Source organism: Anastrepha obliqua, chromosome 2 (assembly GCF_027943255.1).
Source record: "Anastrepha obliqua isolate idAnaObli1 chromosome 2, idAnaObli1_1.0, whole genome shotgun sequence".
NCBI lineage: Eukaryota > Metazoa > Arthropoda > Insecta > Diptera > Tephritidae > Anastrepha > Anastrepha obliqua.
The window spans coordinates 24,562,554-24,579,118 of NC_072893.1; the positions used below are offsets into that span (position 1 = coordinate 24,562,554).

The 16,565-nt window shown below is 37.7% G+C and overlaps 1 protein-coding gene across 1 annotated transcript; it reads left to right on the plus strand.

Moving 5' to 3' along the window:
• Positions 1 to 224: 224 nt before the first annotated feature.
• Positions 225 to 16,283, plus strand: LOC129238526 (pancreatic triacylglycerol lipase). The gene is made up of 5 exons (XM_054873578.1): positions 225 to 886; positions 13,592 to 13,857; positions 13,953 to 14,114; positions 14,276 to 14,918; positions 14,990 to 16,283. The coding sequence occupies exons 1-5, from the start codon at positions 769 to 771 to the stop codon at positions 15,406 to 15,408; spliced, it is 1,608 nt and encodes a 535-aa protein (XP_054729553.1). The 5' UTR covers positions 225 to 768; the 3' UTR covers positions 15,409 to 16,283.
• Positions 16,284 to 16,565: the final 282 nt, after the last annotated feature.

Consider the following 16,565-nt stretch of genomic DNA (forward strand, 5'->3'; position numbering starts at 1 on the left):
CACACCACAGTCAAAGTCGAAGCCGAAGAACAAGCCGAATATGAAGAGTAGACAATTATCACAATTGCCTTTTTTGTTGTTTTTTTTTTTGTTTAACACAAGCAGCAACTGACTGGGCTGATTTTTGTGTTCGTCTGCGGTCGGCTCGCATTGGCTTGGCTGCGGAAGATTGAGCACGTCACGGTACACGCAAATATCATTAAAATTACCGCAACGCAGCTGATTCGATTTAGTATTGCGGTGTCTTTCAAATGAAACATAATAAATGAACAGTTAAAGAGCTGAGCTGAGCTGAGCTGATCGACGGACGAAAAAGTTAGAGCAAATTAAGCGAAAGTTGAAAGAACGTAAACTGTGCATTGTAGCTGAGTATTTGAAAATTTCTTAATTCAAGGCAGCAAAAATCGGAGAATAAATGAAATTGCCGCTTGTTGACTGATTGAGAAAAGTGAAAACTAAAATTGGCTTTACTGGCAAATAAAAGAAAAACGATCGAATTCTCATTAATATTAAATTGCAATATGTTTTAGTTCAAATGAAAAAAAAAGTAAAAATGTATGCAAACTGTTCGTTGAGTTGAATATCAATTCGAAAGCTATTTTTGGGCAGTGATCATCATTACTTTGCTGCTATCGAAAGAACTGTTAAAATATAAACAATTAAATAGAAACTGTTAAGGTTGCAGAAAGACATTACAATAAAAATATAGACAATTTAATTGCTGGTGCAATATTTTTTCTAAATAACAAAGCGATTAACAACAACAAAATGTATATATCAAACTCCACCGGTGGCCTGATGCTGCAGACGATGCTGTATTTGGCCAACCAGACCAGTAGAGCGGCGGTGAATACGTTGGTTGACCTGCCGCCAGCGCAGAAGAGTGGTAAGTGAATGATCATGATTTAGGTGTGTGGCTCTAGGCACGCCATGCGAATGGCTTAGAGCAGGCATACGAAAATTCTACAGATAGCGAACAGCCAAAAATGTTTGGTTCTTTTATTAGGTGTGGTTGCGGTGCATTGAAAATCCTGAATAAATCGTTTTCTAACGTTTATATATGTATGTACATATGTAGGCATTTAGGCTATTCAGAACTGGTCTGAAAGTAAGTAGTTCTGAACTAGTTCTATTAATATTGAAATAGGTGAGCAGGTAATTGCTCAGAAATGCATTTTCCATATTTAATAACTGGTCCGAATGTAAGTAGTTCTGAACTAGTTCGATTAATACTGAAATAGGTGAACAGGTAATTGCTTAGAAATGCATTTTGCATATTTAATAACTGCTCCGAATGTAAGTAGTTCTGAACTAGTTCGATTAATACTCAAATAGGTGAGCAGGTAATTGCTTAGAAATGCATTTTGCATATTTAATAACTGGTCCGAATGTAAGTAGTTCTGAACTAGTACGATTTATCCACAAATATGTAGGAGCGAATAATTGCATAGAATATTTAATTACTATTATATTTGAATAATATTTAGTTCGAGCGCCTTAGCCGAATGGGTTGGTGCGTGAATACCATTCGGGAGTGCATAGGTTCGAGTCTCTGTGGATGAAACACCAAAATGATAGAAAAAGTTTATTTTCTAATAGCGCACGCCCCTCGGCAGGCAATGGCAAACCTTCGAGTGTATTTCTGTCATGAAAAAATTTCTCATAAAAAACGATTTGCCGGTCGGGGTCGGCTTAAAACTGTAGGGGGGACTATTGTGGAACAATATTCTCCTCCAATATGAGGAGGAGCTGGGCCAAACAACTAGCAGAAGTGTACGCCCAAATTAATTATTTATTTATTTGATATTTGTATATATAAGCAGGCAACTAGCCCATTCTTAATTAGTCCGAAAGTAACTAGTTCCAAAGCAGTCCGAATAATATACAACACATGCGAGAACGCGTATTTGCCTAGAAATGCATTTTGCATATTTATACGCATATTTAAAAAAATTTTGCATTCCTCATTTCTTGCGAAAGCAAACTACAAATCCCTAATTCGTTTTATATTTTATTTAATACATTAATTCTTTCTGGCAACAATGTGCAGCGTGCATTTTTTCATATATCTTCATATGTAGATTTCTCAACGTGTTTATGCTTTGTTAGCGATCAGCTGATTTTCAAACGAGCATTTCGCGCCGTAGTGATTTGTGTATCTGCTTTTTGTGTTGCTCATTGCGAAGGGAAAAATAATCTTTGCACAAATTTATAGTTCGAGTGACGCATCAGTTTCCGGTATATTTCGTTCAGAACGCCCTCTGCCTCGTATTATCTGCATAGGTTGAATGATAAGCAAATATCTTCATACGATTTGTTCATAGACTGGACTGCTCTAATTCAGTCCGGAAGTAGTTCTAACCTAGTTCGGGTAATCTGTAACCATGGGGTCGATTTTTTGTTTTATTTTATCTCTATTTCAAAACTATACTACAAAGTGTTATTATTTAAAAACATTATAAATCCGGTGGAGGGATGTTTGGTGTACAGCTTTGGAGGCACTCCCCGTTCTACTAACATCTATATCTTGCAAAGCGAACAATTTAAGGTACTAGGAATTATATCAACCGCACGTCATAACGGATGAATATATATGTACATATAGATAACTTCAGTTAGCAATTTTAGAAGAGGAAATTAAAAATAGTAGAGTAAAGTATCACAAAAATTGGAAGCCTCTTGCTATTGCTTTCGTTGGACTTAGTTTTAATTATAAGCGATTCAGTAAATGGAGATGGCTCGGCCATACACTACGCAAGGGAAGCACTGAAATCAGCAGACACGCATTAGACTGGAATCTCCAGGGTTAGCGGAACCGAGGCAGACCTAGAGGCTCATGGCTCTGCTGCATCGAAAGTGAAATAAAAACTGTCATCCTGACGTGGCAGCAAGTAAAAGCAAAATAAGGAAACACAACGGAGTGGAAAGACTCATCTCGAAATATTTGAATTCTTATCAAGGAACGTTGAGGAATTCTTTGCCTTTCAATTGCTTCTTACTTACATTCTGTCAAAAAATTATCACAAATTGCTTAAAAAAACGCAAAATAATTGTTTAATCATCAACATTTATTTTGGTGCCTTCAAAATATACTTCACTCGAAGCAATACACAAATGCCAACGATTAGTCAAGTCATCAAAGCATCTTTTAAACGCGTTTGAAGAGATCTTCTTCAGCTCTTTCAACGAATTCTCCTTAAAGGCCTCTATCGACTCAAAGCGGCGTCCGCGGAGTGGTAATTTAAGTTTTGGGGGAAAAGGAAAAAGTCAAAGGGTTCACAATATGAGCCTTGTGAGACGGTGCGTTATTGAGGTTCAAGATCCATGAGTTTTCTTTCCACAAATTGGGCCGTTTCCTACGCACTTCCTTCCTTCTCTCTCAAACGTCGCGTCACTTCCAAATAATATTCTTTATTTACCGTAGAACCATTTGGAACGAATTACAAGTGCACAACCCCATGATAATAAAAAAAAAAACGAGTAGCATGACTTTCACTTTTAACCGACTTTGACCTGGGTTTTTGGGTTTAGACTCATGTGGATAGCGCCATTCAGCCGCCTGTTGACGTTAGTTTCGAACTCCCTTGCTCAAGCATGTCAAGCATGCCACCTTCCTCCATCCTTGAACTAAGTTTCTTCAAACACTTAGATCTTTTTAAGAAGAGTGAAACTCTAGTGAGACATTTTGCAAAATTCCCAGGTCCTCAAAGAAACATCGCCAAGATACGTGGCACGACTTCCTTGAAGTGCACGACATTCACAGAGCTGGTGTTGTACCGACTCAATTTCTTCTTCATCTCCACAGCTCCTGCAGTAGTCATTGTGAGGTACAACCATTCTTCTGGCTGAGGTGCCCATAGTGTAGTGTCCCGTTATAGTACCTGTGCGGACGCTGGTGAATCCAAGTAGGAATTTAGATAAGATTAGATTCTTTATGAGGTTTGCACTTCGAGACATTTTGCAGATATTTTGACATTTTAAGATTCAGTGATGGCCAGCGCGCTTTGGAGACCCTGCAGTTAGTAGTCAGAGACCATCTTCTATTGGTCCTCGCGATTACGCTCAAGTCAATCGTAGTGTACAGTTCGTATGAGGAATGCTTATGTTCTCTACCACTCACTGAAGGTCCATTTTGAGCTTCCTTGTATGCGTTAGTAAAGCAAATATTTTTAAAGTATAAAACAGAATAATTTATATGCTACTAAAGAAGGCTTTTTATGAATTTGCGGCGAGTAATTTTAATAAACATTTTTTTACTAAATTTTTTCCTAAATTTTTTTACTAAAAAAAATGTTTACTAAAAACTCTTTCTAAATTTTTTTTTTACTCGCATTCTCAGCTAAAGAGTTTCAAGATGGCACAATTAGTTCTGACCTACTTCTCAAATAGTTCTCAACTAGTGTTAAACAAGACAAGCTAGGAAAGATCCTGTCTCAAATTTTTTAATGGTTAATAAAGTACAGTTATATCGCTAAATACTATTATTTTCGATACTATTCCTACAAACAGCTCAATATTCTCAAACTGTTGTAGGTTATTAACAAAGATAGCTTTAACTTTGTACTGAGCACCTTCTCGTGTGCCGTACTTTTCACACAAACAACAGAACAATATTTTTGGTTTTTGAAACTACTGACTTTTTCAACTAGTTCGAAATTGGTCCGCAATTAATGTAAAACTACTGTATCTAAAACTGTTTTTGGGCAGTCAAAAACACAGTGGAAATAACGCTCGCTATCAACGAAATGAGAAACAACAAAAGCTGTGAACACGATCAGATACCGGCAGAAGTGTGGAAGCAATTTGGAAGAAGCAAAATGGCTGTTTACCAAAAAGGCATATTCTAAATGCATGGAGAAAGAGGCAATATACAGGATACCAATGAATACCTGAATGTAAAGGCTTGTAGCCGGAAAGTCGTCAGCAGATGCGACTAGACTGCTAACGTAGAAACACCGCAGTAGGCCTAGAGAAGGCCTTCGACAGGGTACCTAGGCCAATTAGTACGACTGTCTTTAAGAGCCAAAGGAGTACCTGATTCAAGCCATGGACCACGAAACCACCACGCAAGTATGTACACTTGGCTGAGTAAAGCAACAGCTCCCAGCGATGGTCGGTTCAGCACTCAGCCCGTTGATTTGTAATATTGTTATGGATCATCTGACAGCTAAAGTTCAAGACAAACCTGCATGGAATATCCTTTACGCGGACGATAAAACTGAGAGAGAAAACTGAACACTTGGAATGAAATACTGACCAAGAACGGAATGCGCATAATTGTGCAGCAAACCGAATTCCTGCACCTGCCGTTTGGCGAAGAGGAAACAGACCAACGCGAAGCTCCTGTGTTAATGGACAGCCAATAACAGTAACAACAAGCTTCAAGTACCTAAGATCAATTCTAAGCAAAAATGGAAGCCTAGACGAAGATGTGCCATACAGAGTTAATGCGGTGTGGTTAATGTGGCCCAGCCTGACGGGCGTCATATGTGACAGGAAATGCCATTAACGATTAAGGGAAAGGTGTACAAAACCTGTGTGAGACTAGTATTGCTGTAAGGGTCGAAATGTTGGGCAAAGCAAGCTAAATACAACCAGAAGATGCACGTGGCGTAAATGGAAATGCTTCGCTGGGCAAGAGGAATAACGCGCGTGGACAAAGTAAAAAACATCAAGGTACGAGACGATATGAAAATTTTATCAATCTCGATTAAAATGAGAGAAGGCATGCAAGATGATACGAACGGGTAAAGCGTAGACACAAAGACCACATCGTCAAACTCGTCATGAACATAACTGAGCCAACAAGAACTAGAGGAAGGCCACAATCGGCCTGGCTAAATACGATACAAAGGGGCATAAGAGCGCAGCACCATGATGATGTGACTACGCAGGCAACAGAAACCTGGCGCATGAGGATAATGAGGGCCGATCCCGAGTAAGGATAAGGCAAAGAGAGAGAAAGAGTACTAAAATATGCTCCAGTATAGCTCTCAACCAGTTCGAAATTGGTCCCCAACTAGTGTAAAACTGTATCTAAAACTGCGCTTGTGTATTTAGAAACACAGGAAACAAAAAAATCAATTTGCAGATTGAGAATAAAATGTGGGGAGAGCAGACATGTTTTTAGTACTAAAATAAACTCCATTTATTTAGTACTAAAATATACTCCCCGAATAAAATGTGGGGAGAGCAGACATGTTTTTAGTACTAAAATAAACTCCATTTATTTAGTACTAAAATATACTCCCCGAATAAAATGTGGGGAGAGCAGATATTTTTTTAAAGGGTGTTTTATTAGAGGTTAGGTTTTCAAGTTGGCACTACTTTTTTCGTAGATGGTCTTTTTGACAGCTGTCACTTGATTTATGCTCAGTTTGGTTTGCCATTTCATAATGAATAGACTTAAACCTGAACAACGTTTGCAAATCGTGCAAATTTATTACGAAAATAATGGTTCGGTTCGCGCGACGCATCGAAGAAAATTTTGTTCAGCGATGAAGCTCACTTTTGGTTGAATGGGTATGTCAATAAGCAAAATTGTCGTATTTGGAGTGAACATAATCCACAAGCCATTGCTGAGACGCCGTTACATCCTCAAAAAGTTACTGTTTGGTGTGCTCTATGGGCAGAGGGAATCATTGGTCCATATTTCTTTAAAAATGAAGCCGGCCATAATGTTACAGTCAATGGAGAGCGCTATAGAGCTATGATTAATAACTTTTTCGTGCCTGAATTGGACGATGTTGATGTGGACGACCTTTGGTTCCAACAAGACATCGCTACATGCCATACAGCCAACGCAACAATCGATTTATTGAAGGAAACTTTTGGTGAGCGCATTATCTCGCGCCGTGGACCTGTGGCGTGGCCTCCAAGATCGTGCGATATAACGCCGCTGGACTATTTCTTGTGGGGCTATGTGAAGTCGCTTGTCTACGCAGATAAGCCCGAGACGATTGACGTCTTGGAAGAGAATATTCGGCGCGTTATTGCTGACATACGGTCCCAATTGGTGCAAAAAGTGGTCGAAAATTGGGCCTCTCGGCTGGAATTTATTCGAGCCAGCCGCGGCGGCCACTTGCCCGAAATCATTTTTAAAACATAATGGCAAACCCTTATCTTTATAATAAAGCTAAATTCTTGGCCATAACATTAAATTATATACGTTTTATTTCATCTTGAAAACCTAACCTCTAAAAAAAACACCCTTTATCTAATTAGTACTAAAATATACTTCAGTAGCTCTGAACTAGTTCTAAAACAGGCATTCATTCAAAATTTATTTTAGAAATAATCGAAACTTTGTCAGACTAGTTCGAAATAGTACTAGTGCTAACACTAGTTACCTTTTGACCACTTACTGGCACACATATTTTCACTACTGGGTATTCACCACGTACTTACATAAATCGAATTACGCATATGTCACCTATTCACCTAACTGCCGCGCACCAAACTCGATTTTAAGAACTGGCCAAATTCGACGTGTAATTTTGCGAAATAGCAAAAAAGTTAGGCAATTCGGAAATAGGCGATTTTGTAAGATGTCTTGGGAAGTAAAATAGTGGAAAATCTAGTCCAATCCAACAGTTCATTACTGCCAATATGCGCGTGGTGTAGTAATGCAATCCACCTGTGGCTGGCAACTGGTAATCGATTTGGTTGCTTTTGAAGTTTCTTATTTTCTATATTCTGCTGTCTGCTGCCTGCATTTTTGCGGCGTTCACCGGCTGCATTGCTGCCTCCCCTTCTTCCGCCGCCGCTATTGCAGACACAAGCCGACTGGCGACTGCAATCTAACCGCCTAGAAGGTTCAATCAAATATTTTGTAATATGTAAACTAGTTAGTTAACCGTTTCTTTCACAAACAGTCCCAGCGGGTTTTGGTTGAATTTTTTTCTCAATTGCACGTAGTTATTTATAATTTTTTTTTTCTGATTTTTTGTATATATTTTTTTTTATTATTATTATTTTTTTTTGATGTTTTTTTTTTTTTAATTTGGTGTATGAAAACTTTGTTGAGGGGCATACACACGTACGTACATACATACATATGCGCTTATATAAGTGGTCAGTTTCAAGATTTTTTCCGCTAAGCATTGTTTGTATGCCTGTGAGGACGCGCTGTTCATTCAACCAAATAAGTTCGATGCATTCTTTTTAATTAAATATTTACCACAAATATCATTTGGAAAACAAATACTTACTTGTGGATGTGCAAGGTTTTCACTTTAATGCATTAGTCATGTATGGCTTACTGTAATATTTAATGTGTTTGTGGATACAGCAGAGAATCGATAAGCGGAACCAAGAACTCATTAAGTCTTTAGGTTTAATTGAAATGGTTGTTTAATGGTGCTTTTGGTGCTACTTATGAAATAATCGGGCTTCATTTAGATGGCATTTTGAATTCAGCGTATATTTTGGACCTAAATGTCAGCAAATTATTTGCCATGATGCCGTGGCCTGTGGATATAAAAATGCATCTAAGCTGCCAGAAACATATGCGCTGGCTACAAAAATTTCTTTTTTAGGTGCAGAAATAGGAAAATATTTGTGTTAGTGTTTTGATTGATCAGAAAATATCTAATTGCAAAATCAATAAGTCTATTTTTGAGCATATCCCGGCAACTACAGCTCTGCCACCTGGTGTTTTTAATAACTATTGGGACTTATTGAGAGGTTTTGACAATTTTTTCCTTTCTTATTTCATTTTGGCCGCCGTAGCCGAATGGGTTGGTGCGTGACTACCATTCGGAATTCACAGAGAGAACGTTAGTTCGAATCTCGGTGAAAGATCAAAAATTAAGAAAAACATTTTTCTAATAGTGGTCGCCCCTCGGCAGGCAATGGCAAACCTCCGAGTGTATTTCTGCCATGAAAAAGCTCCTCACAAAAATAAAAAGTATATCTGCCGTTCGGAGTCGGCTTGAAACTGTAGGTCCCTCCATTTGTGGAACAATATCAAGACGCACACCACAAATAGGAGCAGGAGCTCGGCCAAACACCCAAAAAGGGTGTACGCTCCAATTATATATATATATTTAATTTTTTTTTATTAATTTTTTTATGAAAATATGATTTTTTTTGAAATTTTCCCACAAAATCCATATAGGTCCAAGTGTAAAATTTTGTGTAAATAAAAGAAAAATTATAAAATGTCACACTTTTTAGTAAGAATTTCTAAACACATTTCGAGAATGTCGTTTTATAGCTCAATAAATTTTTATACAAGTTTTAAGGGGGAACGCCACTGGGGGGGGGGGGTCAAAAAATAGTCGATTTTTGGGAATTTTTTTTTAAGTAGGAATGATTATTCGAGGATCGGACAAAAAGCAGTTTATTATACAGTAGGTTCTGTTTTTATGCGGCTTTTTTTTATGCGGTTTTGAAATAGTGCGGTTTTTTTTTAAATTACAAAATGCATGTCGACCTATGGAGAATTGTACATATAAACAAGATTCTAAACCAGCTAAGCAAAAACTCATCACAGATTGCATCAGAAATGCTAACCCTACAAGTATGGAAGATATATAAAGATATAATTTTCAAAGATACAATATTTTGTTTATGCGATTTTATTTAATTATTTCAGATTCATGCGGTATATGGAACGTATCTATAGTAATAATATGGGACTAGTGCCCTTTTTTATGCGATTATTTCAGATTTATGCGGTTTTAGCATTTGAAACGTATCTATAGTTTTACTATAGAACTAGTAGCTTTTTTTATGCTGTTTTTTCTTTATGCTGTTTCTTGCGGAACGTATCTACCGCATAAAAACAGAACCTACTGTATATGTATTAAACTAGGTTGATGCAAATTTTTATTAAAAAATATTGAAAATTGACAAATTTATGTAAATAAACGTAACGAGTTAAAAAAAACGTCATCTGGTGGCAGCGATACTGCAATGAATAATCATCTGAAATCAAAAACCAAAAAAATTTATTAATCTACACAATAGTGGCTATCGTTGTACGTAGCCGTTTTGTTTTTTTTTTTTTTGACAAAATGATGGTGATTTGAATTTCGATGTGTGTTTTTCAACATTTTTTTGACTTTCAACAGGCCCACAAGAATAGTTATTTTCAAAATTTTGAAAATCGGCTACGTACCACGATAACCAATGCGATAACAAAAATTTTGAAAAGGAGAAAATTAAAATCGGTTAATTAGTTTTCGAGAAATCGTTGCCACCATATCAAAAAAAAGTCGTTTCGAGAAAAAAACGCGTTTGAAATAAAGTATCGTATCGTAGGCGCTACGGGGCCGAAACGACGGGCGTTCACTTAAGTGCACATAGAATCGGGAATAAGGCGAATTTCGCTTTAAAATTTTTACCACAAGTTCTTGAGTAGTTATATATACATATTAACAATTTATGCAAAAACAAAAAATCAATTTTTTTGAATTTTCACAGGGCGTTCGCCCTTAAAACCAAAAATTATCGAAAATGCCGATTAATCGATTAAATATTGCAATTAATTTGTTGGTCTGTGATTTGGTAGGTTAATCGGGTAATACATTTTTCCCCCATCTCTAACGTAGTGTACAAAGTATTAACTGTTTCACTGTATTTATGGCTGCACGAGTTGTGATTTACTTATACAATCCCCTTATTGCCTCAATAACTCGGTTACCACATCGGTTGTATGTTTTTTTTTTTTGTTCAAGATAATGAGTAGAGGCTTTTCAACCGTATTTATGATATAAAAAAGTCACTGCTTTAAATCAACTCATTTACGATTAATAAGCGAATGAAATTCTAAGCAAAAAAATTCGCAAAGGAATGCTTATCTAGAAGATAATACGACTAATAATCTAGGGAAAACCTTCAATGAAATATATTTCGTAATGTATTTAGTTGCAGTTTAATATTTTTTTATTGCATAGTTAGACACAAAAAAAAACCAGAATTACTGATAATTTTTGCCTCTAATAATTCAATAGGCGTCATAATAGAAAAATATTATTTTTTGTGTCGCGTGGGAGCACAAATTGCATCAAATATTGTTACTAACAGCAACCAACAGCATTCACAATTTTTTTTTTTTTTTTAAATACAGCTAAGCTCCAGGAAAGCAATTTTGCCTTCGAAACTCACATCAATTAACACATAACAACACCAGCACAAGTTACAGCACATTTCCATACACACAACTTGAACCCAGACGCGCATTGCAGTTCAAAGAGTTCAAATTCGGTTGATAAGCAGAATCGTCATAAAATCATTTTAAATATGCAAAAATGAAATAGCATACGAGTATTAAAATCATTCAAGTATTGAGTAGAGTATCAAGCACTAAAAATGTTTTTTTTTTTTGAAGGCTGGCAACTGATAGTTTGGCACATTGACGACACAACCCAAAAGTATTTGGCGTTTAGTAACGAGTATCAAACTGAATATACCTACATAAATATAAATTTATTCTATGTGTGCGTTTACACTTGTATGTGTGTATGTAGGCGCGCGAGCACAGAATTTGAGCATATCCCTGCAGTTAAGGGGTTAGGTGGGTTACAGAGGTTCAAAAAAAGGGTATTTTTTTTTAATATATACAATCATATATTTTATTTAAACAATTCAGGATATCAAAGATACATATTTAAACAGTATTTTGTGAAATTTTTATTTAAAAATTCCGAAAACTCAGCCGTTGGTACCTCATCTCCCTTAACGTCTCACAAAAAAATGCTCTTGCCGTGGACAGCATAACTCATTATTGGTTCATTTAAAATCAAAAAACCAAAAATATTTTGTTAGTACATGGATAAATCTCGTTACTGGACGAAGGAAAAAAAAAATAAAATTTAATTTGAATTTTTGACAGACTTTGAACAAAAAAACACATTTTTTGGTCAAATTTTCGTCATGTGTTGGCTCGAAAAAATTAGTTGTAATAAAAATAAAAAAAAATCCTTCGTTCAATAACTTGATAATGTTATTCCAAAGATGTGTGCAAAATTTGAACAAAATCGCTTCATAACTTTTCGAGAAATCGTGTCCACCGACTTAAAAAATCGAGTTTTGAGATAAACGCGTATACCTGCGAAACGCTGCACTGACATGGCCTGATGGGCGGAACTTCTGAAGGGTCTATCTCGTAGAATTTTACTCGGATCAATTTGAAATTTTAGGAGAATATTTTAAACATATTATACTATTTAATAAGACAAAAAAAAAATCGATTTTTTGAAATTTTCAAACCCACCTAACCCCTTAAATCGGGTAGTTCTGCACTACTTTAGTACCAGTTTGCTTTGCAGCAACAGTAATTCGCCTTATATCCTTTTTCACTGCTAGCAGCTGGTATTTTTAACACTGGAACTCCCGAGACTACCATTCGATGGTTTTCAAATTTCATGCTTAAATATTTCGATATAATTTATGTATTTTTCTAGAACTATATGACGACTTTTAATGGAATATGGAAACAATTACATATTCCAATTCAATTTCCATTCAGGCGTTTTAACTTCCATATAACCAGTTTGACCTAATACATGGACTGAAAAATCCCGGGTCTAACAAAGAAAACACGTTTTTTCTTTTTTTCAAAATTAGCTTTATTCATCAGCGTAATTTCCATCAAGATTTCCATTCAAAACCATTTTTTTATAGAACGATTTATCTTTTGCCTCAAAATAGGCTTCTGCTTCAGCGATAACCTCTTCATTCGAGCGAAATTTCTTTTTGTCTTTGCCATATGCGGTCGTTTCTTTGCAGTTTTGGCCTCAAACGCCTCAATAACGCTATTTGATATTCAGTATTGATGGTATATCCCTTCTCAAGATAGTTGATGCATATTATACCATCAACATCCTAAAATACCGAGGCCATAACCTTTCCAGTTGATTGTTGTACTTTCGGGCGCTTTGCGCTCCACTCACTTGGCGGTCGTTTTGACTCCGGAGTGAAGTGATGGATTCATGCTTCATCTATTGTCACATATCAAGGCAAAAATTCCGATTTATTACGTTTAAACATGGGCAAACACTGCTCAGTATCATCAACATCTTGTTTTTGTTCAACAGTGAGCAAACGCGGCACCCACTTTGAACAGAGCTTTCTCATAATCAAATGCTCATGCAATACAAGGCCAAGGCGTTCTTTTGATATCTTTACGATGCCAGCTAAATCACGCAACTTCACTTTTCGATTATTCAAAACGATTTTGTGGATTTTTTTGATATTTTTTGATGTTTTCTGGTTTTACGGCCCCATTGTCTCATTTGAACGTCCACTGCGTTGTGTATCATCGCATCAACGGTGTCTCTACGACCGAGTGTGTGGTCAGCTAACCATCGTTTTCTTGTTGTTTCTGATGCAGCGGAGTCGCCATAACACTTTTCAAGTCATTGCTTCGCTTGCACGGCATTTTTACGCATCAAGAAGCAGTGTAAAATGAAAACACTAAAATCCATTGTTTTGGAAATAACAAAAGAGCGTCACTCTTAGCACTCACGTGGGCAACTAGAGATGGTGCAGATTTTGTATTGATTTAATTGCTCTCTTGAAAAGATTTGATTCTTCTTCTTTTTTATCAAATGTTAATTCAATTATTTTCCTCCTTACTTTACAGATTTGAATAACGTCCGGTGCTATGGCGTCTATGGCTGTTTTCCATTGGATGGTCCTTGGACCACCGAGACCCGTCAGATCAACGTACATCCACAGAAACCTTCCGAAATAGAGCCACATTACACGCTTTACACAAGCCGAAGCATGAAAAATCCGAAATTCATAGACCTAAATGATCCGGAGGCGATAACGCAAATGGGCATCAATCCAGTGGGAAAGATTTTCTTCATCTCACATGGTTACTTAGAAAATGGCAATATCGATTGGGTGAGTTGCAGTTAGGTGGTGCAGAACAAGAAAACCTGCTTTTACCAGCCTTCGCTTATTTGCAAATTTATTTATCGTTTCATTTCATATTCCAGATGAGAGAGTTGTGCAAAACTTTGCTGCACAGCGAGGCCGAGGGTGATGCCGCTGTTGTGCTGATCGACTGGGGCGGCGGTTCCAGTCCACCCTATGTGCAAGCCGTTGCGAATATACGACTCGTTGGTGCCATTACCGCGCATGTCATTCACATGATTTATGTAAGTCGCGCTTTTCTGATAAATTAAGGAAATTTTCTTAGATTTTATACTAAAATGAAATTAAAAAAAATTCTTCTTTTCGGATTTTTCTCCTAAATTAATAAAATTTTCTTAGATTTTATACTAAAATTTTATAAAAAAAATTCTTCTTTTCATTACAGGAAGAACTGCACTTACCGAATCTGCGCAATGTGCACGTAATCGGCCACTCGCTTGGCTCGCATTTGGCTGGCTATGCCGGCTATCATTTGCAACAAGATTTCAATTTGAAGCTCGGACGCATAACTGGCTTGGATCCGGCGGCGCCACTCTTCTCTGAAACTGAGCCGATTGTGCGCTTGGATCGCTCCGATGCCGAGTTTGTCGATGCCATACATACGGACGCCAATCCATTGATGAAAGGTGGTTTGGGCATTTATCAGCGTGTCGGCCATGTTGATTTCTATCCCAATGGCGGTTCTGATAATCCTGGTTGTGACGTGCGTTTGCACGATTATATGAAAGGACGTTCAAGTTCCGTTTTGACCAGCATGCAAGAGTTCCTGAGCTGCAACCACATTCGTAGTTATCACTACTTCACGGAGAGCGTGGAGAGCGAGTGCCCCTTCATGGGCATCAGTTGCGAATCGTATGAAGCATTCAAGGCGGGACTGTGCGGACGTTGCGATGAAGATGGACAAGTCTGCATGCGTATGGGTCATCATACCTACACGGACTACAAGGAGCTGTCAGCGGCTGGTTTGATAGACACACAGAAGCCACCCGTGTTGTACCTGATGACGGGCGATAAGAAGCCCTTCTGTCGTAAGTACTTTTGTGTATGCGATTCCTTGCGGATTGGCTTACTAATCTACACTCCTGTTTGCACTTTGCAGGCTATCACTACCGCATCACAGTGCGCGTTTCCGGTCACGATCAGAGTAGCATGCATGGTGGCGAGATTGGCACCATCTCTGTGCGTCTGCACTCCAGCACGAATAGCAAAAAGCCAGCGGATTCTGTGCGTTTCTCCGAGAAGGCCATGTACTTTGAGCCGGGCTTCGAATATAGCGCAATGGTGCTGGGCAAGCAAATGCGCAATCCGGTGCCACGTGCCTCTGTTTACTGGGAATATCAAACGAATTTCCTGAATCCACTTACGTGGCGTATACTCTCTTCGCCGCGCATTTACCTCGATTATATAATTATTGAGTCGCTGGAGAATCCCGATATGCAGTTGCAGCTGTGTCCACTCAACCAGAACGCTGTGATATCCGGCGTGGAAAATATAATGCAGGAGAAGTATTGCAAATGATGCTCTCGCACACACACAAAAGCGTACGTAGAGCAGCCGCTAAGTGAGAAGGTGCTTCCGGTGTTGAAGTAACTACGTTAAAATGCATTTAATTGAGCGCTATGCCACGCGCTCTCCCTCTCACTCTCGCTCGCTCTCTGTCTCTGGAAATACAATTCATATATGCCAACAAACTGATAAGAAGATATAAGAAGAAGAAGAACGCTTATCGTAATTTCTGTACCGCTAACGAGATACAACGCAGCAAGTCTACAAAAACAATAAACGGCGCCCTCTAGCAGCTCACAAGTGAAGTTTGGTACAGCGTGTGCGATTTGGAGAGAGCGCCCATCTGGCTGCCGTTAGCGAAGTCATCTACCTAATTTTATACAGCTCATAGCGCAGAGTCGTAGTGGAGAGTTTGATACTTGTATGAAATGAACTCTCCGCTAGTAGTGGAGAGTTGAATAGTTGCATGAAATGAACTCTCCGCTTAGTAGTGACACACACCATTTCGGTAGCGCTTGTACTTATCACATTTCGGGCCAGAATTTCCTTTATATTATTTCCTGGGAAGACTTCGAACTGTTCCTCATCCACCAGCCTTCCGTTCGCAGGAGCAAATCAATTCAGTGATTTGAGAAATTCCTATAGGAATTTTAAGTCCATTTGTAAATATTAACACACATATGTATATACACATACTGACACCCATACATGATGATACACATTCATACATAAATACATCCATACATGAACGCCCGCATATCCATTACCTGGTTTCAGTATAACGCTAATATTTATTGAATTATTTATACGAACTTATATTGTACCTAATTTATTTTTAAGTAATACAATGAAATATATATATACACACACACACACACACACATGTACAGTTGCAAATAAAGTTTTGAATTGTAAAAAAAAAATTTGAATAAAAAATAAAAAAATTGTTTTGTTTTATAAAATCTGACGCACTTTTTCTATAGAAGTTCCACTGACATACATACAGTGTGCCACTTAAGTCACCGTACTCTTATTATATTTGCACAAATCACCCTGTAACTTGGCCAAATTTTTATTAAATTTAAAAAACTTTGATGCAGGCTAACAAAACAACATATTTTCTTTTCAATGGCGCCGCGCCGGGCAATGGGTGCCGGCGCATTGTTTTT